Genomic DNA, 27,732 nt, shown 5'->3' with positions numbered 1-27,732 from the left:
GTCCATCATTTCCAGTTCTAAAGTTCCATGATTAAACCATTCCCTCAGAAAGGAGACCCTGGAGATTATGAGGTGTGATCCAACAGTACCTCGTCTCCCACACACACACACACACACACACACTGTAGGTTCTAAAGTGGGACTGGGCCCTTTAGAGCAACTTTGCTAGCAAGAAGTGAGCCCTCAGACTAACTTTTAAAGACAGTCGATGGAGATCGCCGCATGAAAAACTTTGGACCTTGACACACAAGGCCTTGTGGGTGGAGACACCCCCAAGACACTTTCATGGGGACAGGGGAGACAAAGATCTTGGGACACCAAAAGGAGCAATTTGGGACTGGGCTGGTCAGAAGCTCACCTGGAGTGGGGGGAGTGAGGTTGAGCAAGCTCACATCTGATAACTTCCTATTGCAACCAGTTACTTTTGCTAACTAGATGCTAAGCTCATTGCTTCTGGTTGTTGAAGGAATACAAGTTCTTTTGTTGCCCTCTAACTTTTGGTTGCCCCCTCCCTACTTACAGCTCTACCTTGGCTAACAGATATTGAGATGCTACTCTGTCTTCAGAGTGCCCAGATGTCCTCTCCCCACCATCACCATCCCTAGGAGGAAGAGGAAATAAAAACCAAGGGGTTGGTTTTGAGTCCTAAGTCAGACCAGAGCTCAGCTGAAATCCAAAGATCAGGGGCACTAAATAGAGGGCTGACAAAAATGTAATCACCCTTCTCCTTAATTCAGGTGTCAGAAAATGGGAGAGAACCCATCTTTTCTCCTCTCAAACTCCTTAAGTATTTTAAGGTCTCTTAATGATTTCCCGGATTTTTCTCTTTTAATCTGGCTTGGTTTCCACCCTTGATCTGATTTACTGTTGTCTATGTCTTCCCTTTCTGGGGGAGTGTAGACCTCTTTGTGGATGCAGAAGTCATACAAAGGTTAATCCCAGCAAATTTTCCTTCAAGTTCCTTCCCTCCCCACAAGAGTAACCCTAAGCCAGAAACAGGAGTAATAATCTGGTCCTGTTACCACCCCAACCAACAATATTTTTGTAATATGGGACACCAAGTTGGCCCCTAGTCCTTCTCATTGGATATTATTCTTAACTCCTCGGAGTCTGAGGACTTTAGAGATGTCCCTATCCTCAACTCAATGTCAAAATGTCTTTGAAATAGGCTTTATTCTGCTTCTTCCCCAGGGAGCCCTCTTTTAGTAAGTAGGGTCCCTTCTTGGGGTTTTGCCAGGGGTACTGAGAGGGGTGTGGATGGGAATGTGTGCCCCTTTGGGGTGGGACTTTGGGGCTGGTCCAAGCTTTCACGCCTTCATTCCCCCTTTCTCCCAGAGGTCCTGTGGTTCCTCCTCCCTCCCCCTGAGCTGGGGGAAGTAGAGTGTGGGGGACCCCTGCCCCAGCAGGCAGGGAGTCATGCATGGTCTTTGCTCCTAGCCTGGGAGCCTCTAGCTTTTTCGAGCTTCAGCCTCTTTGCGCTTCTGCTTCTCCCGCTGCCGTTCAGCCTTCTCCTGAGCCTTTCTCTCCTTCTCAGCTGCTGCCACCAGCTCCTTTAGCTTCCGTTTCACCAGTGCCCGATCATGGGAGTTGCTGAGCCCCAGGCTCTAGGAAATTTAGGGAAAATACGCATTTGAGGAGCAACAAAGATGTTAGCTATCCCTTACCTAGCGATTTGGCTCAGTGATGCTCTTTTAAGGGAGAATAAGGAAGAACCTTCAACTTTCCTCAATCTTAATACCTTCACTATGTCTTCTCTGAAGTACAACCTATGCCCAGCTTGAAGCAGCTCAATTCCCTTTCTGCCCACTTGGACCTTGGTGAGAAACCATTCTAGCTATAGAAATTCAGAGAGAGGATAGGAAAGGACTTGTATATAACATCTTTTCCCCACTCTACCCACCAATTTTGTCACCTCCCTTTGGCATTTCCTGGCCCACCTACCAACAGGAGATCTCAAAAGTCCTTTCCACTATCCCCTTCCAGAGAGTTAGAAGCATCTAGAGTCCTGTCCCTCCCGTGCAGTTGGGCAGAAATTTTAGAGCACAAGTTAAAAAAAACCAACTCCTTGGGCAGAGATCATAGGTCAATATATGTCATTCTCCTCACCACCACCACCACCACCACCACTTCTACTGGCTTCAACCTGAGAATGGAATGTCAGGCCAGAGGTATCTAGGACTTGGTGGATAACTTACCCAGAGGAAGGACTTTAACTGGAGGCCAAGGCTCAGACATCTGCCTAGCATATAGCCTACCCTGCTCAGAATCAACTGAATAATTAAGAGTGGGAAGACTCTCCTTATCCCAGCTAGTCCTCAGCCTTCAGTGATTTCTCAGTGCCAAAATGGGCCTTGGAACCCTTCCCTTTCCATATAGGCAAGTGTACAAGTGGAATGAGAAGAGATCAGAGTCTAAAGTCAGACTAAAGACCTTCACTGGAGGTCTGTCGATCCAGGAAATAAGCTGGGGTCACAGGTCTTGATGTGCCAGGCCCACCCACACAGGGATATCTCCTCTCTCAAACCTTCAATTTCCCCCCATCCAGTTGCAACAGCTGCTGTCCATCCACTTGTCTAGCTGCAAACTCGGCAGTGTACTGATCCAAGTTGAGACTCTCTAGCCACTGGCCCACTTGTTGACTAGTCCAGTGATTGGCAGTTGGAAGTGGCTCATCCAGGAACTGGGTGGTGGGGAAAGAGAAAAAGAATGAGGGAATGGGGATGTTTCTACCATGGCCTTTTCACCCATCCTAATTTTGTACCAGAGAGACTTGGGGGTGGGGTGGGGTAGTAATCTTCAGGTAATGGATTAGGTCACTATTTTGTTTTGGAATCCATATTCAGGACCATGGACAGGTCCCATCTAGAAATGGGGTCTTCACACCCTCTCCCTCCACCATACCCTGGGTCCATGACCAGAACTCACCTCATCAGAGGACTGGGATAATGTGTGGTAAGGGTAGGAGCACTTGGGGTCTGGTCGTGAGCTGCTCAGTATCTTAGGGCTGCTGCTGGGAGGTGTGGAGTCATCGTCACTCAGGGTGGATTCCTGAGGAGGAAATGTTCAGGGATCGAACTGACACTGGTGCCTGCAGGTGTTCCTGCATGCTTTTCATCTGCCCTTCAGAGAACTTTATTCCTTCTGGTACTGAAAATCCTGGGTTGAAGTTTTTTTTTTTTTTTTTTTTTTTTTTGATGTGTGTGTTGAGGGGAAAGGGAGTCAGGAATGAAAATTAGTACAAGAAAGAATGGGCATGGACATATAAAACTTGGTCTCCATTCTCCAGGAGCTTATGGTCTATTTGGGAGGAATAGTAGTAATGCTGTTGCTGACAATAGCAACTGACATTTGTAGAGTCTTTAAGGTCAGAGGCAACATGCTACAGTGGACAAAAAGACATGGGTTCAAGTCTCAACTCAACCCTGGGCAAATTATTTAACCTCTCAGTGTTCTGAGGAGCTGTCTTGAGACCACAGACAAGGCTAGTAACAAGAGTTGCCTATACAAATGAAACCTCAGGTTTGGACCTTCTCTTTTAAGGTTTACACAATATCTTAGGTAAATTGTCCCATTTGATGTGGAAAGATATTATAAATGGGCATGAAGAAGGGGATGCTATAGGATAGCAGAGAAGATAATACTGTGGACTTGGGCTAGTGAGGGTGTAGTAAGGCTTCTTGTAATAAGTGGGAGTAAAACTGGACTCTCAGGTACAGGGGATGATCTTTGGAGATCCCTGATGAACTTAAAGAGGATGGTAAGCCTAAACCTAAAAAGAAGGTTGGTATACTCATTTGAGCCATTCTCAATTCAGTGTGAATATATTGATAATCAATTGAATTGACTTAGATTTTCATAGAAGGAATCATTCATCAGTTTTGTTGTTGTTCGGTCATTTCAGTCATGTCTGACTCTTCATGACCCCATTTAGGATTTTCTTGGCAAAGATACTGGAGTAGTTTGCCATTTCCTCCTCCAACTCATTTGACAGATGAGGAAATTGATATGAACAGGATTAATTGACTTGCCCAGCTAGTAAGTGTCTGAGGTTGAATTTGAACTCAGGTCTTCCTGACTCCAGACCAGGCCCTCTATCACTAGCTGTCCTCAATGATTTTGTACTGACCTATAAAAGAGGACCTTCCTTAAAAACTCAACTCTTTGACCTTTATTTTTCTGGAAAGGACTGCAGAGCTAAGATCAGACTTTTGTTTGGGAAGTAGGGGGTGAGGAATGGTCATAGGATCATTGATCTAGTGCTTGAAGGGATCTCAGGAGACATCTACTCTAATTCCTCTCACTTTACAGATGGGAACATGGAAATCCTGGAAGGTTATATGCCTTTCTCAAGGTCACCCAGGTAGTGTCTGAAGGAGGATTTGAATCCAGGTGCTCTGTTTTCAGAGCTAGTGCTCTCTCCATTTTATCATACTGCCCAAACCACCAATGTCCACTTTGGGACAGAGGCACATAGATATTAAGGTTATGTTCTTGCCCATGAGACCAAGGGAAGAGCTCCTTGAAACACATTTCTGGCCCCAGCCTTGCAGAGGTGGAGGAATACCATCTCAGCCCAAGATGGTAGCTATGGAGGATTATTATGTGCTCTGTGAAGAAAGCTGCTGAAACCCAATCTCCTGGATAGAGAAGGGGACATTTTGAGGAGGGTGGTGGTGAAACCAACCTTCTATCAAGGGAAGGGAGAGCTCCTGAGCTGTGACAGTACATTGCAAAGAGAAGAAAATTCTAGAATGCAACCTTTTAGAAAGAAGGGGAGATGCTGAGCAGTGCCATCACTTGGGATCGCATCACCCACAAACCCAAATTTGAGTTCAGAGAGCCACCCTTCTAGAGAGAAAAGGGGACCTAGCAGAGGATCTAACTTCTCTGTAGTTAGGAGTAGCAGCCTGGAACTAAGTTGTGATATGGTAGAGGAAAAGACAGTGTTTGCCTTCTGCTAATAATTTAGTTGTTTGCACAGTGCAGATCCAAAGAGAAAGTTGTGCCTTGGAATGCAACTCCAAATACTTTTTCTTTGAGTTGGAGAGAAATGAAAAATCCAAACCCTCAGGCTGGTGCCATAGAGTTAGATGCCTGTATGAATATCTAGGAAAAAAGTAAGACTCCCCAGAATGTTAGAGGTGTTACTTTCCTTGTGATGCTAAGTATACGTCCCTTTGGGGGAGCCCAAGCCCTCAAGGAGTACCATCAGTCCAGATGGGTCTTTTAAATGGGAGTGGGACCCACAGGAATATGAGGAGATTTCCTGAGTTCAGGATGCTATAAGTCTAGGGGACTATATTGAACTGTGGAGAAGGCAGAATTCACTGCTGAATGAGAACTGTATTGATGATTGTTTATAGGTTATTCTGGGTCCTTTATGTGTTTTATGCCTTGGTGGGTTTTTTCCCTGTACTTTTTGTGGAGTGAAATAAAAACTGCCCCATATCAGAAATATGCATTGTTACCCTGAGTGCTTGTGGAGGATTTGACATGAACCATAGGTGAGCTCTATTCTGAGATTTCCCAGGGGCAACTGTGGTTGGAGGCAACATGAGCCTAAAAATTATGATTTGGAAGGGACAGCCACAAAACTAGACCTAGTCTGTGGAAACTCAGAGGAACTTTGGGATAATGGATTACAAAAAAGAGACAACCAAGTGGAGAGCATAAAACTTTGAAGGTGGGGGTTGGGGGGATCTTTAGGCACAAAGAAAAATCCTAAAGAGATTAGGAGTGCCAAGGACAGCCATGCTAACCTGAGAAGCTGACTTCTTAGGACTGAAGCCTTCATGCTTGGGGGAGCAGGCTGGGGAAGCAGTACTCCCAGAAGAAGCAGAACCTTTGCTGCTGTCTGTGAACCAGGAGAAGGGCAGGAATGGTGAGCCACCTGTTCGACCAGAGCCTTCCACTGACTCCCTGTAAAGAAACAATGCCAGTCAGAGGGCACCAGCAGAGAGTTCTAGGTTGATGTAAAAGGCATGGATTTTGTGGCATCAGGGAGGGCACTGGCAGGCCAGTGATACCAACTGGGTATTGGATTACCTGCTGCCCATGGACAGTCGGTTACTCCCTTTCTCCTTCCTGCTCTTGCCTGTTGATGCCCTGCGCAGGGTAACCCTGTGAGAAGACCCAAGAAAAATGTAGCTGATGTGCTTTTGGCCAAGGTGATACCTGGGTGCCTTGGGACTGGGAATGAGAAACCCATATATGTCGGCATTGAACCCTCAAAAGTTTGGATCCCTTCATTCTCTTCATAATCTGTCCCCCCAAGACTGAGAAGGGTAGCCTGTTAGTCTACCCTCAGATTCCTGGGAAACTCCCTTACCCCAGATCCAAAAATTTTCGACGTGTCTTCTTGTCCAGGCCAGTAGTGGGACTGGCAGGTTCAGAGGGGCTGGCATCTCGGCTGTCATCTTTGGAGAGTAGAGAAAAAATAATCCAAGGGAGTAAATATAGTCTTTCCCCCCAAATTTACACACTTCCAAAGTTTAACTCGTGTCCCACCCCCTCCCCACCATATTGACTGGAGCAGAACCATGACTCATCTGAATTGTATATATTTTCATTTTCTATTTTGCCATAGGAAGGAATCTTAGAGACCATCAAGTTTGTTTTACAAATTAAGAAACTGAGGCCCAGAGAGTGATTGCCTATAGCATAACTAACAAATAACAGAAAAAAAATTCTGGCCCTAAATCCAATGTGTTTTCATCAGTACCTAGTACAGCTCTCTGCATGTAGTAGGTTCTTAATCAATATTTGAATGCAAGACAAATGGATGGATGAACTTTCTTTACTGTCCTTTCCCACTACCTGAGGTTGTGCTGGCATCTATTGAATGAGGTTTCACGAGGCCATTGCTAAATTCATTGTGAGCATTTAGGACTCAGAAATTAGCAAATGTTACAAATCAGGTCTTGATTTGTTGTTTTGATTGTTTAGCCTTAAGAAAGTTTGGGAGAAAATGTTATTAATGCAGATTAAACTTGTGTGTCCTACAGCTGTTTGTTAAAACATTGACCAGCACACCCCTGCCAGTATCCTATACATACCACTGCACTTCTGACCTTAGCTAGGAAATGCCTATGGACAGAAAGGAAGTTCCTTATCTTCGAGTGCCAGCTATGACCCAAGGGACTGATGGGGCAGAGGGGGACAAGGGAAGGGTGGAGTTATCCTTTGACTTGCAGTACAGAGGTGTGACCAGTAGGGCTCACTGTGGGGCAGGTAGAAGTGTTCCCACCCCGCCCTGCCGCGCATCTACACTCCAGTTATTCATCTGAGGGTACTACGTTCTCACCTTCGCTATGCGGTTCAGCCCGGTGGTGCCGTCGCACAAAGCTGGGGGAGCTGTCGGAGCTGGGCGCTGAGCGTGGGGGGGACGAGGAGGCAGCAGCGAGAGCCTCGTGGGAGGCCGCATTGTGTAGGGGCCGGTAGCGGGTGCGGGGTGAGGGCGGTGGTTCGTCTTCATCCAGGCTTCGCCGCAACCCTGGGGGCTCCAAGGTGAAGGGGCCCCCGGGGGGAGACCCTGGGCCGGAGTGAAGCGGCGAGCGAAGTCGGTGGAGGGGGCTCCCACAGCCATCCGTTACCTGCCGGTCCCGGAGTGATTAGCCGGGAACCTAGGACTTTTGGGTCCTTAGGATGAGGTGGTGGCGGGGAAGCGAGAAAAGGGGCTGGAAACCCTGCAGTCTGGGTCCATTTACACCCCATAGACTAGAAGGCAAGGACTGGGACAATTAATCCCTCCCTCTCTTCCCTGGAAGTGGAGAAGGCCTATATGAGACCTCAGCTCCCCGGCTCGAGGCTATGGGGCTCGATCCCCAGGGTCCCCCAGGCAAGGTTCGGAAGCATTAGCCAACAGGTTGAAAGAATTGACACTAGGGACCCAGGGCTCTGTCCGTCTTGTCATCTGTGTAGCAAAGGTCAAACCCCTCTGTCACAATTACTGATGACTGTCATTCTACCCTCATGCTGCTGCCCTCCAGGACTAGGTCTTTCCTCCAGCTGCTTCCCCTGAATGTGTCCCTGAATTGGACGGCCAAACCCTTCTTCGCCCTCTTCTCTCTCTTTAGTGAATTCTGGTTGTTGTTTTTTGTTTTATTTTGTTCTTGGTCTGCATCTATGATTTCATCAGAGTAAGGAAATCCCTGTAGATCCTCAACTCATCCGTAACTTGTAGTTTTAAAGAGGTGCTTAGGGATGGGCTAAGTCCCTTGCACAAGGTCCCCTGTGTTAGAGAAAGGATTTGAATCCAGGTCTTATGGACTATCCTACAGAAGAAAGAATAATAGTTCTGGAGTCAGAGGATGTGGATTCAAATCCCTCTGATATTTATTACCTGTATGATCTTAATGATTCCTGTAACCACCCTGAACCTCAGCTTTCTCATCTGTAAAATGAGGGGCTTGAATTAAATGATTCTTAGGTCCCTTCCACCTCTAGAGCTATGATCTTTGTGATCCTCTGCATTACGCTTTGCTGCCTATTCTAGAATTTAAAGCTGAATTCTTAGCTGTCTTTTCTTGTCTCTTCAATTTACATACATACCCATAATATATATATATATAATTTTTTCCAATTACATGTAAAAACAATTTTTAACATTTGTGTTTTTTTTTTTAATCTGAGTTCCAGATTCTTTCTGTTCTTTCCCTACCCTGCCTCCTTGAGGCAAGCAGTTTGCTATAGGTTATACTTTTTGTCTAAGTTTTAAAGTCTAACTCAAATGCCACCTCTTCTAAGAAGGCTTCCCTGATCATTCTGAGCAGGACCTTAACCACTCTGATCACACTTTGGTTTGTAACTCAAATACACTTACATGATGCCATGTAATATAGTCCACTGTATGGGTGACTCATCCCCATATTAAACGATAAGTTCTTTGAAGCAAGGGCTGTGTCATCTAAATTTTGTATCTTTTCCAATTCTCAGCACAATGTTCTGCATGTAGGTATTTTTAAAGCACCTATTATGTCCCAAGCACTTTGCTAGGCATTAGTGATACAGAAACCAAAATGAAACAGTTCCTATGATCAAAGAGCTTACATACTAATCAAGGAATACATACATACACATTAATACATATTTGTTGGATTCTAACATATTTATGTGTGGAGGGGAGAAAGCAGCTCTGACCTTGACCCCTGGCCCTTCTGGGCCATCGCCCTCTTCAGCTGAGCTGGCACTGTCCCGTAGCCGAGAGCGAGATGGCCGGTGGCGCCTGCCCTTGGCCAGCAACTGGGCCCGGGCCTTATGGAGGCTGCTGTCCAGTCTGACTGTCTCTGGGATCACTGAGTCCAGGTCTGTATCATAGATAAAGTAAGACAGACATTGGAGTGATAAGGTCAGAGACACGGATGTAGCCAACACGGATTGACAAAAAGGCATTGAAAGGTGAAGATCAAGACAGATAGAGCAGAGCTGTTATCAGGTCAGTAGGGATTGTACCACTTCAATGGACAGCCAGAAACAGATGGAGACAGTCACTCCTGAACCCAGAATGCTGTCACCTGGATTCTGTTGACTGTAGACTGAGCCCCACCTGCCTTGACTATTAGCTCTTACACTGTTTCCTCAGGTATGGTAGGAAGGGATCTTTCCTCCCTCCACAAAAAATATGGATCTATCTATCTATCTACCTATCTATCTATCTATCTATCTATCTATCTATCTATCTATCTATCTATTTATCTATCTATAAATATTTGAAAGTTTTGCTTTTTACAGATGAATCTGAATATAGCCTTTTGCTTATAGCCCCACTTGGCACCTATGGACTTGTGAAGTCACATAACATTTCTCTCCTTGTCTCCCACACCTCTACCCTCAGCAGCCTGTGATAGGGTGCTCACACTCCTTTTAATGATCCCATTCATCCATAGAAACTTCTCCCCAGAGAGACAGCACCTGTTCACCTATACCTCAGAGGAGGAAGCACCCTGTTGGGATGTGTGAGCACACTGGGATGTACACATCCTTCTACCTGTGGACATAGGTATATGGACACATTCAGATTACTCTCAGGACTCCAAAGGCTTTCAACTCAGAGGAGCCTAGTAAATACTATCCTGGGCTTGGAATCAGGAAGAACTGGGTTTGAAACTCCCTAAGCTTCAGTTTCCTCCTCTGTAAAATGAGAGAGCTGGATTTCATGACCTCTAAGGTCCTTTCCAGTGCTAAATCTATGACCCTTCCCCCCAAGCCCCAGTCTGGCATCTACAGCTACCTCTCCCCCTTCTCTCTGACTCTTCCTGAATCCCCGAGAAGCTGCCCCCTCCTGTTATGCTGATTAAGTTATTTCTGTTCTTATTGAGTTTTGTTAATTATTTTTTCATAAAATAAGTGATGACACTGATGCTAATAATAAGTAATATCTTCTCATAAAAATGCAAGAAAAACTAAGTAGCTACTAAATTACCTACTAAATAGGCAATAACAACATCCTGGCTAACACATATAGGGCATTGTGATTTACAAAGCCATAATCAACTAGGAGAAAGAGGTAAGATGGTTATCATTACCCTCATTTGATAGATGAGGAAACTGAGGCTCCAGAGTGATTTCACTAGAAAGAGGCAGAGTAGAGCTTCAGCTCCAGGTAATAGGGTCAAAGATTAGGGATCACAGAAATCACCTGGTCCACTCCCATCATTTTATAAAGAGGGAAATTGATATTCAGAATAATGAAGTGCGCAAGGAAGACTGAGCTCGAGTTCTTGGCTCCAGATCCAGAGATCTACCCCTAACCCCAGCAGAGGGTGAGGGTGGGGAGGGGTGAGTCTTCAATGACTACCATGACTGCTCTCCCCCCATTTCCATCCTTTGGTAGTCATCCGAAAGGGGAAAGAGGCATCATGGAGAGCCCCTGGCCCAATTAGTGAGGACAGTTCCTCTACCTATGTAGTAGTTCTGTTTCTGGAAAGGAGATAAAGCAATAGCTCTTCAGTAAAAGGCAGCCCCAGGCAATGTAAGCTCATGAATATTTAAAGAGTGACAGAGAGAGAGAGAGAGACAGAGAGAGAGAGAGAGAGAGACAGAGAGAGAGAGACAGAGACAGAGACAGAGAGACAGAGACAGAGAGAGAGAGAAAGGGGGGGGGACAGGGAGGGTTGGACTCAGCATGGGTTGACCTGGGTAGGTCAAAGAGTGATGGTAATGGAGATTTGGAAGAAGAGAAACTCTGTGGGTTGAAAGAGAGGGACTAGGCAGGGCCTGGGAGGGAGGGAGACCAAAGCAGAGAGAGCTTGAGAATTAGAACTACAGAGATTTGAGAGACAGAAGAAGGCAGAGATGGAGAAAACTAGAGAGATGACCATTTCCCCTTTTATTCACATACTTTCTTCCATCCCACCAGGAGGAGTAGGAGTCCAAGGATTCCTTTCGCTGACTTTTCCCTGGGTACATGAGCAGCAATTCCAGCCTTCTGATTCTTTTCAAAAAAGATGAATGAGGATAAAAGGAAGAAAGGAAGGAAGAAAAGAAGGAAGGAGGGAAGAAAAGGAAGGAAGGAAAGAAGAAAGGAAGGAGGGGTCAATAGAGGAGAGCCTAGAGATATGGAGATGGGGAGACATTGCAAAGGAGTAAGAGAGATTATAGACCTCATGATTGAGAAGAGGAAAGGACCTTGGACATCATCTGGTCCAACTCCTTCATTTTACAGAGAAGGAAACTGAGGCCCAGAGAGGAGAAGTGAGTTACCTAGGTCACATAAATACCAAGGACCAGAGCTGAGAAAGAGAGAAGAAAATCCTGTAGGGGAAGAGAGGTAACTAATGAAAAGTCTATGGCAGGGATTCTGGTGGGTAAGCTCAAATGAGATACTGCTAAAGTGCTTAGCACACAGTACCTGGCACATAGTAATCTCTGTAGAAATGCTTATTCTTGCCACCTTCCCTAAGTATAGTGCATTTTAGTGTGTATCTGGGAACAAGTCAAAATGTGTATGTACATATAAAACAAATCCTAGGCAGACATATGTAGGTACCTATGTATAAATGTCCCTGTTCCTAACCTTCTAGATCTTTTCCTAACGTCCAGGCAATAGATTCATTCATCTTCAGGTACTAGGTGCATGTGATGGTCTTGAAAATATCTTCCAGCTCTGAGATTCTGATTTTAATTCATCCATGATTCATGTAGGAGAAACCCAGGCCCCAGGAGCCTGCTCTCAGCAATCTCTGCCTCTCTCCTCTCCTACCCCCTACCTTTGCTGTTCTTCCTTTGAGCTTCTGAGTCCAGTGTGGGAACATCAGTTGCTACTCCCAGTGCATGTTGGGAGTGCTGCCCTGTGGAGACTCTCCCATCATTTGTCCCCATCTTTAGACAATAAATATAGTGGGAAGTGGTGGTGGAGGGGGGGGTGAGTGTACATGTGTGGGTATGTGTGTTTGATGATCCACCTCAATGTGTACTAAGGAGGCTGTATCTTATATGTGTTGGAAATGATACAGAGGAAGATGTGTGTATGGGGAAGGAAGCATGTGTCTGATGGGGTGTGGGGAGAAAGATCCAACAGTCATAGAGTTCAGAACCCCTGTGTACACTGTGTACAGCCTAACTCTTGTCTCTAAAATCCTCAAGGGTAAGGAGGGCAAGAAAACAGGGGATTAGCCAGAGGCCAGTCCTGAGATTATGGGAGTATAGATAGGTACCAGAGCACTTACCAAAAACCTCCTCGGTGTCTTGGAGCTTTGAGGAAGCCATGATGCAGGAAAGCTGGAGGGGAGGTGTTGGAGAGAGAGAAGCCAAGGGTGAGATGTTCCGTGTTCACCTACACTAGGTCTATTGGTCCTTCTGATTTCTCCCTACCACCCACCTGGAGATCTGCCCCCCAGCCATTTTGAAGTGAAGACATCTGGATTCTTGTCCCAGCTCACAGAAGAAGGGAACCAGCCTCGAACCCCAGACTTAAAGCTCAGGGAGTCAGCTTCAGGCTGATTTGCCGTGTGTCACACATGTCATTTAACTTGTCTGGGTCCTGATGAGTTTTTTGGGGCTTTTCTCCACTGTACCGAACCCTCATGGATTTCTAACTGGCTGGTTCTCTATGGAGCATTTATGATAAAACTTGAAAGAGCACGGCACCATGTGAGAAGGGATGGAGAAGTTGGTATCTGCAATGAGAGGAGGGAGTACCAATACCCAGAAGTCATCGATCCTATTAAAGGTTCTTGGCCTCTTTCTCCTCCTCCTCACCATCCTAGTAGCTTGCATTTACATAGCACTTTAGAATTTGCAAAGCACTATATGATATTATCTCGTTTGATACAGTCACCTTATGAGGTGGATGCCATTATTATCAGTCTCATTTTACATAGAGGGAAACCGAGGCTGACAGGCTATGTGACTTTCCAAGGAGCACACAGCTAATGGATGTTTAAGGCAGGATTTGATCGTCTTGATACCAAGTCCAGCCCTCCATCCATTGTGCCACCAAGCTGCTTCTAAATCCTTTATTACTCAAAGAATACAGAATGTCAGAGGAGAAAGGGACCTTTTATACTGTATAATCCAGCCCCTTTATTTTACTGATCAGGAACCTAAAGTTCACGGAGAAGAAATTATTTGCCCAAGGACATTCAGTAAATCAGTGGCCAAACTGAGATTAGAACGCAGGCTGGTTTGCAGATTTTTTCCTTTTCTCTTAAAAAATCTTTTTTCTTCCTTCCCTCCTTCCTGTCTTTCTTTCTCCTTTCATTCCTTCCCTCTTTCCTTCCTTCATTTCTTCCTTCCCTCTTTCTTTCCTTTCCTTCTTCCTCCTTCCTTTCTTCCTTCCTTCCTTTTTTCTTTCTTCCTTCTCTTCTTTCTTTCTGTTTTTTCTGTGTTGCCAAGATCCTAGCACACTGCCATGCGCATAGTACACACTGAATGTTTGTGGAATCAAGTTTCTTCTTTCTATTCTTTCTTCATAACCTATCTCCCTCCCTCTCTACATTCTTCTTTCCACTGCACAGCACTGCCTCTTTGTATGTGGCACAGTAAAAAGGAAGAAAACACCTGCAGAGTAATATAAACTCAGTCTCTGACTATCCTTAGGATATTTTCCAACAGACACATAGTTACAGAGAGAATCCGAAAGGCCAAAGGACATAGCACAAATATGGCCCCAAGGATCAAAAGAGAATAGAAGTAATGGGGGACAGGATAGGATGGAGGGAAATATAGTTAGTCCTATACAACACAACTATTATGGAAGTCATTTGCAAAACTACACAGATATGGCCTATATTGAATTGCTTGCCTTCCAAAGGGAAGGGGTGGGGAGGGAGGGAGGAAGAGAAGTTGGAACTCAAAGTGTTAGGATCAACTGTCGAGTAATGTGCTTGCCACTAGGAAATAAGAAAAACAGGTAAAGGGGTATAGAAAGCTATCTGGCCCTACAGGACAAAAGAGAAGATGGAGACAAGGGCAGAGAGAGATGATAGAAGAGAGAGCAGATTGGTCATAGGGGCAATTAGAATGCTTGGGGTTTGGGGGGGGAGGGGATAAAAGGGGAGAAAATTTGTAACCCAAAATTTTGTGAAAATGAATGTTAAAAGTTAAATAAATAAATTTAATAATAAAAAAAAAAAAAAAAGAAAAAACAAATATGGCCCCAAGACAGAGAACGGGTAGTACACAATACGTTTATCAGGGAGGGGTCAATTTTTTTAGTGAATATGGAGGTAAAGGAGCTTCAAGTCTTGACTCTTCTACTTACTACCTATGTGACTTTGGACAGGTCATTTAGTTTCACTGGCCTTGGTTTTTCTCATCTGTAAAATGGGGGAGCTGAAGGAGGCAATCTCTAAGACTGCTTTAAGCACTCATCTATGAAACCTCCTCTTTTCTAGGAATCTAGGAAGAATTCCTGGAGGAGAGATTTCAGTATTAGTGGGAGAAATGACAGAGACAGGGAAAGTTGACAATATCACTGGTTGGTGGTGAAGTATGTACAGAGGGACCAGAGGCAAAAAGGAGTAAGCTAGGTCAATCAGGGCAATGCAATGAGGGGGAATGGAGGAACCTTGGTGCAACCCTAGACATAGTTTGGCTGCTATGATCAAGAAGTTAGCTTAAAGCACTGCTAGTAATAATAACTCCCATTTGTACAGAGCAGTCAACCAAACGCTTTCTTCACAACATTCAACATTTGTTTTACAACATTTTCCTTACAACATTTAACATGTGTCCACAAAATAAGGACTGGACTTGAGCACTTCCCCTAGAGTTAAATGAGCACTCTCCAGGCTCTGAGCTGGGGGTACTGATTCTTACAGTCATTGTACAGGTGATAAAACTGAGCCTCAGATAGATGTAGTGACACTCAGGGGCACAGGAGAGAAATGGTCCCAGGGACCAGGTGAAACTGCTATGCACTAGCTGAGTTAATGGGTAAAAACATTTTCCTCTTTTCACTAGGAACACATCCTAACATCAATCCCACCCATTGCTCTATCTGGTTGTAGTATCTCTCTCTGTCTCTGTCTGTCTGTCTGTCTGTCTCTCTCTATGTATGTGTGTGTCTCTGTCTCTTCCCTCTCTTTCTCTACAGCTGAAATCCTTTCACACTGTTCTAGAGAGGGGGCTCCTGGCTTTAGGGAGAGTGTAGGACATTTAGAGGGGCAGTAGAACCAGGACAAAAGGGAGGAAACTTAAATCATATTGGTTGAGAATGGGAGAGGTAGCAAAACCCTCCATAGTTTTCTCTTCCTGACCTACTCCAATAATTCATCTATTGATCTGCTTCTTCTAGCTGCCCCAGAAATTGGGTTATCATTGCCCTTGGTCCAGGTGAAAGAGAAAGAATGGGTCAAGTACTTTAACCCTCCACCTTACAGATCCCAGAACTAGAGGAAGGACAGGCCCTCAAAGAGACTGCCCATTCTCTCCACAGACTCTATTCATCTAGTAATGTTTTGATATCATTGAATGCAGCGCCCATATTATAACTTTCCTACACACCCAGGAAGCAGAATTCTTGGCACACCATGAGGTATCCCAGGAATGAAATCAGGGTCAGGGTGATCCACACTTTCTATGGTAAAGAGAGGAAGAGCCTAGTGTACCTCTGAGGCCTTTTTTCTATGTTGGGCACTGCTCTGTCTCCACCAAGCTGACTTCCTGTGCCCTGTCTCTCTTTCTCAAGCCTTGAACTTCCGCCAGAGTATGAAACCAACTCCTCTGACACAGACAGAACCCGCCTCTCCTTCACTGAAGGTTTCCCAGAAAGTCTTCCAAGATGACCCCTCCTCCCTCCCTCTCTCTTCACCAGCATCCTAACATACTTTCAGACTACCCCTTTCCCACACTCATTGGGAACTGGATCTTCTCTCTATTTTCCTTGATTATGCATTTGTAATCCTAACCCTCACCACCACCCTCTCCTTTACTCCAGGTCAGACTTTGAAATCCAGGAGAGCAGAGACTGTGTCAACTTTTGACTGTACTCCAAACCTTGAGTATGAGGTGGTGCCCCCTGTCATCTCTTAAAATAGCCATCTCTGAGGAAGAAAATCTGCAGCACCAATCTCACTGGAGACAGGAGGTTAGAAGACCCCAGAAATCTGAGTCACAAGCCCTCCAGCCGGAATGCTGCTCCCCTCCCTCCCCAATGACTCTCCCTATTTTGCTACTACTCCCAAAGGGATTTTTCCTCCTCTGCCTCAGGCCATCCCATTAATTTTCTTGTGGAGGAGCATGTTGACGAAGCATAGCCCATATCTCCATAGCACTGAAGAATTATAGATCCTCTGTAATGGAAGGAGTGCAAGTATCAGTATTCTAATTTTACAGATTCAGAAACAGACTCAGAGAAGTTCAGAGATTTGCCCACCATCACACAGCTGGCAAGAGTCAGAAGCAGGATCTGAACCCAAGTATTCTAAGCAAATTCACTGTTCTGTCTGCTAAGCCATGCTAAAATGGAGAGGACCAAAGGGATGTTCTCAAGGTCACACAATGAGGAAGTTTCCAAGTCAGATGAGTTCAGGTATTTTAACTCTGAGTCCCCAGGTTCTTACCACACAGTATTGCCTCTCTGAGAAGACCCTTTAAGGTCTCCCCTACTGCTACCCTATCATCCCCCTAATGGCTCCTTGAGGCAGCTCCTTCTGTTCTTCCCCATCTTCCTCAATTGTCTCAGAGAATTGGATATCCCAGTGCCCTCTTCTCAAACCCAGAATCCAGCTGGGGGTGGGGGAGGAAGGGACTGAGCCCCTCTGGGACTCTCCCACGTGGTTTGACTCATTGGCCTATGGAAAGATTTGGGAAGCTCAAATGGGCCTCACCCATTCCAATCAGAAGGCTGAATTTATGTCTCTTCAGTCAAGGAATAAGCCAGGGATTTAAGGTTGCCTAAGGCAGGAGATAGAGGAAACCGAAAGGTGTGTGAAGGAAATAAAAAAAGTAAAGAAAGGTGAAAAAGAAGAAAGACTGGGGGAAAGAGAAAGGGAATTGGAAGGCAAAAGAGAATAGAAGTCAGAGAAAGAATAAGGGAATGGAGAGAGCTCCAGCCTTAGACTGATAAGTAGAAGACAGAAAGGATCCATATAAAGCGAGGATAAAACAGCTTAAGAAAGGGGGTGACGAGTGTTAGAGAGATAGGAGGGAAAGAAGGAAAGCGAGATTAAGATGTGGAGTGAATGGGATGAGGGAAAATAAGAAGTGAGAGGGGGGTAGACTCAAAAGAGAGAGAGAGACAGGGGGCTGACTGCGGCCATTTGAGAATGGGAGGGAAGGGCTGGGAGGAGCAGGGGGTGGAGTCCGAGGGAAGGGAAGGGAGAGGTTTGAGGCAATCGACCCGAGGACTCCTGGCAGGAAGAGCCTGTTTGGGGCCGTAGGCTGATTGTTGAACGACTGGCAGGAGGGAGAACCAACCCCAGCATTCGCCATATGTAGTGTGGGACTCTTCGCTATCCTTTGACTTGGTGATAGGGAACGAACTGACCGCCTTTCATTGAGTAAACAGGTTTGGGGAGGTGAAGAGGACGTCAATTTTTCTCTCCAAGTCCGTCCAGAGGTGTCTTGGGTGGGGAGAGGGTCATGTAGGACTCCTCTTCATAGATCGCCCTGCTTTCTATTCAATCCACTCCAAACTGGCCCAATGAAGTTTCTCCCTATCTCATAAATCGAAATTTACCGAGGGAATGAAAGAGTTAATGCCCGTCTCTTTCCTCCTGCTACCCTCCCTTTCCAGCTTTTTATTAATTTCTCTGAGGCTGGAAGGGATGGGATTAGCGACACAAATCCTTCTCTCCCCACCCCCTCCTGCTGGCATCACCCGAGCTCCCCCAAGCCCCCTCAGAGCTCCTCTTCAATGGGTAAAATAAAGGCCCTTCCATTCCACCTCCCCACTCTCATTCTGCTGCGCCCGCCCCAGTCACACTCTGAATCCCAAATATGAAAAACAAGCGGATCCCGCAGCCAGTATCCCCGCTGTGGGTTGAGTCTGATAGAAAAAGACTAGGAGCTTTCCCCCAAAAGGGGGAGGGGGAGAGGGCATGGACCAGCCCCTGCTCCCTCGAGCCCCCGCCCCGCCCCCGCGCCCGCCCTCCTCACCTCCAGCATCTGTCATCTTCAGCTTCCTAAAACCGAGGGGGCTTCTGGATCCATGGTCCGCGGGGCGGGGACGTGAGAGGGGGTGTGGAGGAAGGGGAGGGGGTTCCCCGCCGTGGTCTCGCTGGCCCCGTCACCCCGGGAGCAGGCAGCTCCGGGTCGACTCACTAGGCTCCATCTAAGAGGGCCGGGCTGGGATGGTCCCGGAGCCGGACTGAGGGATGGAGGATGGGGGTGAGGGGGGGGAGGATGGGGAAATGGGGGATGGGGAGAGGGAAGAGAAAGGATGAAGCTGAAGAGGGAGGAGGGAAGGAGAGAGAGAGAGAGAGAGAGAGAGAGAGAGAGAGAGAGAGAGAGAGAGAGAGAGAGAGAGAGAGAGAGGTTTGGAGGGAACAGGCGGAGCCCGGAGATCTGACAGGAGGATGCTCTGTTCATGTATGTGTGTGTGTGTGTGTGTGTGTGTGTGTGTGTGTGTGTGTGTGTGTGTGTGTGTGTGTGTGTGTGTCCCTCTCCCTCCCTTAGCTCAGCTGCCCGAGTCTCCCCTGCCCCGTTAATAGATCGTGGAATCGTCGCGTCAGCGTAGCCCTCCGGGGTCCCCAAGGGGAGGTGGCGATGCAGGGGGGAGGGGGGGCAAGGAGGGCGGGCGCCAGAGAGACAAAGAGAGGGAGGGAGGGAGGGAGTCAGAGGAGGAGTCGACTGGGGCAGCGAGGAAGGAGGGGGAGGAGGAGGAGGCGCATGGGGCTCAGGCTCTGGTGATCCCCAGCCCTAGGCTCTGGGCAGCGCAGATACAGCTACTTCTGGGGTGGGCTGGGGGCGGTCATGCAACATCTGAGCGGAGGGGAGCTCCCGAGACAGGGTGGAGAGCTCCTGCTCAAAGGCTCTTCTAGTCCTTGATAAAGTATAGGGACCTATGAGGTTTTAAGCGGTGACGGTATAAAAGGGTCTATGGAATTAGCGGGAGGGTGGGTGGTTTACTGAATGCTGCTGGAAAGGGTCTGAGTCGAGGAAAAGGGGCTTTGTTCGCCCCCAGCAAAGTTTCAAAATAGCACCCCCTGGGTGTTCACTGGTAGGCAGGTGACTTCGGGGAATCACAAAATAAATACCTGAGGACCAGAGACAGGATTTTCTATCATTAAAAAACAAGTGCGTTTCTAAAAACTCGTCTGCCAAAAGGTCCCTCGTGCTTTCCCTCCCCATTCCCCACCCATTCTGTGACTGTCTAACCTGCCTATCCCTAGTCCCAACTCTGTCTGGGGGTGGGATTATGGGGTTTGTAGGAGTATCTAAATTTAGGATTGTAAAGGAAGTTAATCCAGCCCCTTTCATTTTACAAAGGGGCAAATTTAAGACCTTGGGAGGTTAAGAGTATAGTTCTTTTTCCTTAAGAGAGCTTGGATTCAGTATTCCCTCCCCCCACTCCCCCTTACTACATCATGCCTCCCCACAGAGGAGGGATTTATGAACCTGTTCAGATATGTGTCACAACGGATAGAAGTCTGAGTACAAGCCGCACGCCTAGCTCACCACGGCAGGGTAACTCTAGACAAGTCACTTAACCTCTCATCCCCGTAGGCAACTCTTCTAAGAATATAAACTGCAGAGAAGCCGCTAACCAGATTTGGTAGGAGGAGTTCCCTCACTCGGGAGTTCCCTTTGCCAATAAAATCACAGGTCCAGTTCCTATCCCAAGGAAGGTAAGTATATAAATAAGAAGCTAAGGGGAGGGCGTACATGTAGGTCTACATATGGATCTCTGAGGGAACAAGGGGAGTCCAACAGAACAGTAATGGGTCTCATTTACGAAGCAAACCAACAGAATGCTTGACAATAGTGCAAGCATTATCCCCATTTTACAGATGAAGAAAATGAGAGCTTAAGTGACTGGTGAACTGATTTTTTCCAAGGACTAGGGCTACTAAATGATAGAGCCAGGGCTTGAAATCATAGCTTTTGACTTCAAATCCAGCTCTTTTCGCACTAAAGCAAGATATCTCTAAGTGCCTAAGGATCTCCAGAGGAAGGGTATGAAAATACAGACAAGGGTCTATGGGAGATTGTGACCATCTTAAGTATGCCAGTGGGGATCTAATTTAAATTCCTTGTTATTATTATTATTATTATTGCATTATCAGCATCTTGAACCTTACCTAGCACATGTTGTAAAGTTATCTTTCAGTGTGTCTAGCTCAACTTGACTTCATTTGGGGTTTTCTTGGCAGATACTAGAGTAGTTTGCAATTTCCTTCTCCAACTGAGGAAACTGAGGTAAAGAGAATTAAGTGACTTGCCCAGGGTCAAACAGCTAGTCTGAGGCTAGACTTGAAGTGGTGTGTCATTTTCTTCTCCAACTCATTTTATAGATGAGGAAAATAAGGAAAACAGGTGACTTGCCCAGGGTCACACAGCTAGTAAGTGTTTGAGGCCAGATTTGAATTCATGAACCTGATTCTAAACCCAGTGCTCTACCACTGAGCTACCTAGCTAACCCTGCCTAGAACATAGTAGGAATTTAATAAATGCTCGTGGAATGAATCTATGGAAAGTCTATTAAGTCTAGAAGATCTATAGAGGTTTTATTCTCAGAGTTCAGACACGCCATCATTGTTTGTTCTCTCCCTTGTACCCTTCCCCCACTCACTCCCAAATGTGCTTGCTATATGGCATCAGTTTGCTTAGTCAAAGCGAACCAGATTACATTTGTCTCAAGAGGTTTGTACACACACACATGCCTTTCCCTGAATCCCAGAATCATCCTGGGTGAAGGATCACCAAACTGAGTCCAATGCTCTGTAAGGCTAAGGTTGCAAGGTTCTGGAGGTTGGTTCGGTGGGGTATAAAGTAGGGTGGAGGCAGAGGTGTGCTGGAGCCAACTCCTACCTCCTCTGAAAGTTCATTGTTCAGTTTTTAGTGTAACATTTTCACATTATCACTTGGCAAATACTGCAAATCAGGGGTTGACTTACTGTTTTGTTGATAATCTAGACTTAAGAAAGTGATGGAGAAAATGTTAATAATGCAAATTAAATGCAGATTATGACTTTTTTTTGTGAGCCATGTTAAACATTTTCCAGCATAACCCAGAGTCATGGGCACCCTCAACATCTTTCTGGGATTCTGCCCCTCACTTTCTCCTTCTTGCCAAAAGACTGAGCCAAGAGCACAGAACATAGATATCATAGGTATGATGGGGAGGCAGAGAAGAACCTTCTCTGCCAATGAGAAGAGCAGACCATGAAGGGGCTGTCTCTACTCATTGGCAAAGATTCTCTTCCCCAGGTGGCACTTCGGTTTTCTCCCTCCCTACAGATCCTGGTTCCTTTTCCAGTTCTTTCCTTTTAAAGGAGTAGTATATCCTTTCTCTGGCTAGGGGAAGAAGGGGAAGCCCTCATATATAGATAATTTATAATGAGTACATCCCATTAATAACACCTCCCAGCATTAATAACCCAGCCCAGCAGGGGAAGCAAGATGTAGTGGAAAGAACGTTTGACTGGGAAAGGCAGGAGACCTAGATTTTATTTCTAATTCTGCCACCAACTCACTGTGTGACTTTGGACATCATCTCTCCTCTCTGGATCTCAGTTTCCCCATCTGTAAAATCAAAGGTTTAGATCCAGGTGGTTTCTAAGACTCAGGGCAGCTAGATGGTGTCTGGCCAGAGCACTGGCCCTGGAGTCAGGAGGACCTGAGTTCAAATTCAACCAAAGATACTTTCTAGATATGTGACCCTGGGCAATTCACTTAACCCTGATTGCCTCCTTAAATACATAAATAGTTAACATTGATTATAAAAGGCAGCTGGGTGGTATGGATGCTGAACATGGAGTTGGGAAAGTCTGAGTTCCAATCGTGCCTCAGACACTTTTACTAAGTCATACAGAGCAGGTCACTTAACCTTTATGTGCCTCTGCTTCCCCATCTGTAAAATGGAGATCATAATAACCTCACAGGGTTGTTGTGAAGATCAAAGGAGACAACATATGGAAAATGCTTTTTAAGCTTGAAAGTGCTGATGAATGCCATGGAGCACACAGAGAGCCCATCCATTAAAACAATACACATTTCACCTGATAGGGCCTAACACAACAATCCTCTATCTTCTTCCCACTAAACCCAACCCACCACAGCACACCTTAATTGGACACAACCCGAAGTGAGCACATACAAGCAAAATTCTCTAGATACAACACAGGAAAGGTCCCTTACATGCACACACAGCAGGCAACCAGGTGCCAACAGGATATGCAGTGCACTGCTTCCCTTCCTGACCTGCCAGTTGTATACAAATGGCACACAGGAAGGTTGGAGAGCCTTTTGATTCAGCAGGATGGGATTTTGCAAAATGCCCTCTCCCCCACTATCTCCTAACACCTGCTCTCTTGCCAGGAAGGGGCAAGCAAAACATGTCTCTTATGGCTTTATAGGATGAGAGACCTGATGATCTTTGATGTTAGGGATCGGTGGTCTTTATTGTGGGAACTGGCAGTTTATGGATCAGAGAAGGTTTGTTGTTCAGTCATGTCTGACTCTTCATGACATTGAGGGATTTTCTTTGCAAGGATACTGGAGTGGTTTGCCGTTTCTTTCTCATTTTGTAGATGCAGAAACTGAGGCAAAAAGGGTTGAATGATTTGCCCAGGGTCACACAGAGTAGAAAGTGAAGCTGGATTTGAACTCACATCATCTTGGCACTTTTGTCTACCGGGACTCTTCCTATCAGGGAAAGTAACTTTCCCTATCTTCCTGAACCTTTCCAAGAACTATTAGGGTAGTAGGCATTTGGGTAAGCATGGATGTGAGGTAAATGATTTCCACCAGCCAGCAACATGGCATAATAATAGCTCCCATCTTGAAAAATATATGGTAATACAGTGCGCAGAGCTGGTCTCAGTTATGACCTTTAAGACCTCTAGACTGATATCAAACAAATAGAAAGGGGGCTACTAAATCTTACATAAGATTCCTGTGCTCAACATAGAATTAGAAAACCATATATTAATGCTATTTGTGTTCTATTTTTTTTTTATTAATTTTGTTAAATATTCCCTACTTACATTTTAATGAACAGCTAGGTGGCACAGTGAATAGTTCCTGAGTTCAAATGTGGCCTCAGGAACTTACTAGCTGTGTGACCCTGGACAAGTCCCTATGTTTGCCTCAGTTTGCTCATCTGTAAAATGAGCTGGAGAAGAAAACGGCAAACCATTCCATTATCTTTGCTAAGAAAACCTCATATGGGTCATAAAAAGTAGGAAGTGACTAAACAATTTCACTTTTTTAAAAGGCAATTGGGGTTAAATGACTCTCCCAGGGTCACACAGTGTCTGAGATTGGGTTTTAACTCAGGTCCTCCTGACTTCAGGGCCAGTGCACTTTGCCACCTAGCTGCTCCAGCAATCACATTTTAATCTGGTTTGGCTGTACTTACTTGGGAGTGTTAGGGGCTGCAGTGTGGCCAGAGGCTCTGTATCTGACCCCTCTACCCTGAACAACTTTCTAAGGCTCTAAGGGCAGAGCAGATGTTGACCTGCCATGGTAGCAGATGTTTCCACAGGTGCCATACCTGTCCCTCATTGTCATGTCATTTTACAGGACCTTAATGTTTGGAAAGTTTTTCACATTCATTGTCTTGTTTGAACCTCACAATGACCTTGTGGGAGATGCTTGTTACTATCCTCATTTTATAGATGAAGAAATTGAGGCTTAGAGGGATTAACAGACTTGCTCAGGATCACAAAGCTAAAGTAAGTCTTCAAGGCAGGATTTGAACCTAGGTCTTCCTGATATAGTGTTTTACCATTTCCAGATATAACTTTTTGTCCACGATCATGATGAGTGGAAAGAACGCTGGTTAGAGTCAGTTGGCTTACTTTTAACTTCTGGTTGTACTTATTCACCTTTTCTGCATATAAACCACAAATAAACTACTTTCCCTCTCTTGAATTAATATTTCCTACCTATAAAATAAAGAGACTGGGATTAGATTAGCTCTAAAATCCCTTCTGTCTCTAGATTCTATAAGTCACTAGACTCATCTTCTGTCTGGGTGTTTACCTGACTTTTACTCTGCAAAATTCATAATAAAGAGGAGGTCGATAACTCCCACGCACTGTAAAATCCCAGTGGCATCAGTGAGTTTTCTATCTGTACTCTCCTTTCTTGTAGCAAGGCCTATAGGCACTCCCCAGGGTTTCACCCTGCCCTATTCCCAGCCAGGGACTCTGGCATCCCAGTGTTCAATTCCATTAATAAAGAAACCAGGAAGCCAGTGGTATGAATCAGCAATCCAAAGTGGGTAAACAGAGAAGGTGAATAAAGGATTTAGGAGTTTCCTGTGCCCCAGTTCTCCAGATATCCCTTCTCAGTGTGGGCATCGGGTCTCTTTTGCATGGGTTTTTGAGTCAGGCTGCGATAGCTTCTTTTCAATTGCCAAGCCACTAACTTCCTACTTCACATCCCACTCCTGCCAAAGGACCAGACCTGTGGACAAAATACTGGGGGATCAGGATACCACTGCTTCCTCTAACCCTTGGGAAATGGGAATAGGAGTCACCTCCCTCCTTCCATGGCAGGCCCTGGGCATTATTTTTCTCTGTAATAATAACGCTGATATTTATATAGTGCTTACTATGCACCAGACAATGTACAGTTATTATATATCCTCACAACAACCCTGAGAGGCAGATATCATTATCATCACCATTTTACAGATGAGCACACTGAGGCACAGTGACATGCCCAGGGTCACACAGCTAGGAAGTGTCTGAGGCTGGATTTGAACTCAGGTCTTCATGGCTCCAGGTGCAACACAGCTGTCTGAGCCAAAATGTCTATTCCCAACTTCTTTTCTTTTCCCTGTGTTCTACCTTGGCTTTCTCCCAGGCTAGAATGACTTCCCTTTCCCAGGTAGCTATACTCCATCCTTTATACTCTAGCATAGGGATGGGGAACCTTTAAACCTGCTCTAACATAAAGTACCTCCTTCATCAAGTTTCTCCTTCGTATAAGCCTCATCCTCCAACAGCCCCTTTAAGTGACAGACCACAACTCCCTGTGGCTCTGGCTAAAGAACAGCTTCCCCCCCTGGAGACTGGAAACTCACTGAGGACAAGGCTTATTGCTTCACCCTCACTGGGAGCTTCTCAGAAGCAGGGACTCTATCTCCCCTTCACAAAGGGACTTCCTTAAGGCTCAGGAGGAGATTGCTCTGCTTGACATCTGTATTCCTGCTTCCAACCCACAACCTACCCCAGTCAAAGCACACAAGAGATTCTCAATCTGGAATCAGGCAGGATAGACAAAGAACACTGGGCAGTGGAGGCTTGGGGGAAAGTGCTGGATTTTAGTTAGCACATCTAGATTCACATCATAGCTCTGCTATTTACTAACCTCTCTGAGCCTCAGTTTCCTCATCTGTAAAATGAGGGAGTTGGCCTAACTGACCTCTGGTGTCTTCCCAGCTCTAAGTCTATGCTCCTAAAACTTAGAATCAAATGATTTTGCCACCTATGTAATAGCTGTGTGAACAAGATACTCCATTGCTCTAAATCTGTTTCCACATGGAGATAACTACACACACACACACACATGTAAACCTTCAAATACTACAGAAATACAAGGAACCATTATTGTTCCCTCCCTCATGGGTTGTTGGGAAAATGGGATAAATTGCAAAGTGCTGTACCAATTAGAAGCGCAAGGTGGTACAATGGATAGAACACCAGGCCTGGAGCCAGGAATACCTGAGTTCAAATCCAACCTCAAACACTTACTAGCTGTGTGACCCTGGGTGAGTCACTTAATCCTGTTTGCCTCAGTTTCCTCATCTGTAAAATGAGCTGGAGAAGGAAATGGCAAACCACTCCAGCATCTTTGCCAAGAAACCCCAAATAGGGTCACAAAGAATCAGATATGACTGGACAACAACAAATCCAAATGAAACTATTATTACTACTGATAGCAATGATAAATACTGGTATTAATAATGGTGGTAATGATGATTTGGAAAGTAAATGTCTTGAGAGCAGGGATCATTTGGTATCCCCCAATGACTAGCACAGTGTTTTGCATACAGGAGATGCTTAATAGTGAGGCATCTTGGTACAAGGAGAAGAATATTGAGGGAGATTTACATTCATATTTCACCTCTGACCCTTACTATATGGTAATTGGGCAATTTGCTTAACGGCCTTTGACAGGAACAAAATTAAAGAGTTGGACTCAATGGTCAATGATTTGCCTTCTTGTTTCATAGCTATAATCCTATGAAATATTTGACCCTCGAAGAACTGAATAGATAAAGGATCTGGTGCTGTCCAGGCAGGGTCTGGAGAAATGACTAGAGGAAAAGGCTTAAGCCAAGTTTTATGGGGGTCTGCTTGATTCAGTAAGAATAATATATCAAAATTACAACAGAAAAGATCAAGAGTTGACTTGACTGGACCCTGTAACTCCAGTCCCTTGGTTTTTAAATTGTATTAAGCTTAATAAAAATAGTAAGTTGTTCAGTTGTGTCCAACTTTTCATGATCCTGTTTGGGATTTTCTTGGTAAAGAGACTGAAGTGGTTTACCATTTCCTTCTCTTGCTTATTTGACAGATGAGGAAACTGGGTTAAGTGACTTGCCCAGGGTCACACAGCTAGTAAGTGACTGAGGCTAGATTTGAACTCAGGTCTTCCTGACTCCAGGTCTGGCACTCTATCTACTATGCCACCTAGCTGCCTAATAATAATAACTGACATTTATATAGCTCTTCAAGTTTTGTACTTTACCTATATTGTCCCATTTAAGCCATACAACCACCTTGTGCGGTAGGTGCCATGGTTATCATCATTTCCTTTAGACAGATGAAGAAATCAAGTTCCAGATAGGTCAAATAATGCCTTTTGTCACGAAGCCAGTGAGCATCAGGAGTATTTGAACATGTTTTCCTACCTTGGAGTCCAGATTGCTAACCACTGTGATGGGATCTGGGTCTAGGTCTCCCTACCTCAAACCCAGGTGGATTGACCTTGGTGCTGAGCAGGGGAAAAGTGGTCTCATCCTGCATGGGGGCAGTAACTTCAAGAGATGTCAATCAGCTCAGCGACAAGACTCTGAATCCCTCATTGGTCACCGGTCAGTCAACTCAGGGAAGGGGGCTCCATGAGAAGCCAGGCTCCAGGTTTACCCCCTCACCCTTCTCACACACATAA

The 27,732-nt window shown here is 45.5% G+C and overlaps 1 protein-coding gene across 5 annotated transcripts; it reads right to left on the bottom strand.

Moving 5' to 3' along the window:
• Nucleotides 1-1,154: 1,154 nt before the first annotated feature.
• Nucleotides 1,155-27,698, bottom strand: SAMD14 (sterile alpha motif domain containing 14). Of its 5 annotated transcripts, none has more exons than XM_072646086.1 (11): nucleotides 18,541-27,698; nucleotides 12,666-12,717; nucleotides 11,339-11,431; nucleotides 9,139-9,305; nucleotides 7,304-7,592; nucleotides 6,329-6,416; nucleotides 6,046-6,120; nucleotides 5,760-5,919; nucleotides 2,926-3,048; nucleotides 2,525-2,680; nucleotides 1,155-1,604 (listed from the first exon to the last, which is right to left on the bottom strand). In XM_072646086.1, exons 1-11 carry the CDS (start codon nucleotides 18,547-18,549, stop codon nucleotides 1,449-1,451), a joined length of 1,368 nt encoding a protein of 455 aa, XP_072502187.1. In that variant the 5' UTR covers nucleotides 18,550-27,698; the 3' UTR covers nucleotides 1,155-1,448. The 5 variants fall into 5 exon arrangements, with proteins under 5 accessions (XP_072502187.1, XP_072502186.1, XP_072502189.1 ...); XM_072646085.1 differs by lacking the exon at nucleotides 18,541-27,698 and adding an exon at nucleotides 12,818-14,078; XM_072646088.1 differs by lacking the exon at nucleotides 11,339-11,431.
• Nucleotides 27,699-27,732: the final 34 nt, after the last annotated feature.

The sequence above is a fragment of the Notamacropus eugenii genome, chromosome 2, assembly GCF_028372415.1.
Source record: "Notamacropus eugenii isolate mMacEug1 chromosome 2, mMacEug1.pri_v2, whole genome shotgun sequence".
NCBI classification, from domain to species: Eukaryota; Metazoa; Chordata; class Mammalia; order Diprotodontia; family Macropodidae; genus Notamacropus; species Notamacropus eugenii.
This window is presented reverse-complemented; position numbering and strand designations above follow the sequence as displayed.

Bases quoted from the DNA above. Each gene is read 5' to 3' on its own strand.
- SAMD14 (XM_072646085.1), bottom strand. From the start codon at position 12,856: ATGTCTTCACTTCAAAATGGCTGGGGGGCAGATCTCCAG. The intron at 6,121-6,328 runs GTAAGGGAGTTT...GTCTTCTCACAG, and splicing joins CGAAAATTTTTGGATCTGGG to GGTTACCCTGCGCAGGGCAT. The intron at 1,605-2,524 runs GTTTGAGAGAGG...TAAATTTCCTAG, and splicing joins TGGATGGGGGGAAATTGAAG to AGCCTGGGGCTCAGCAACTC.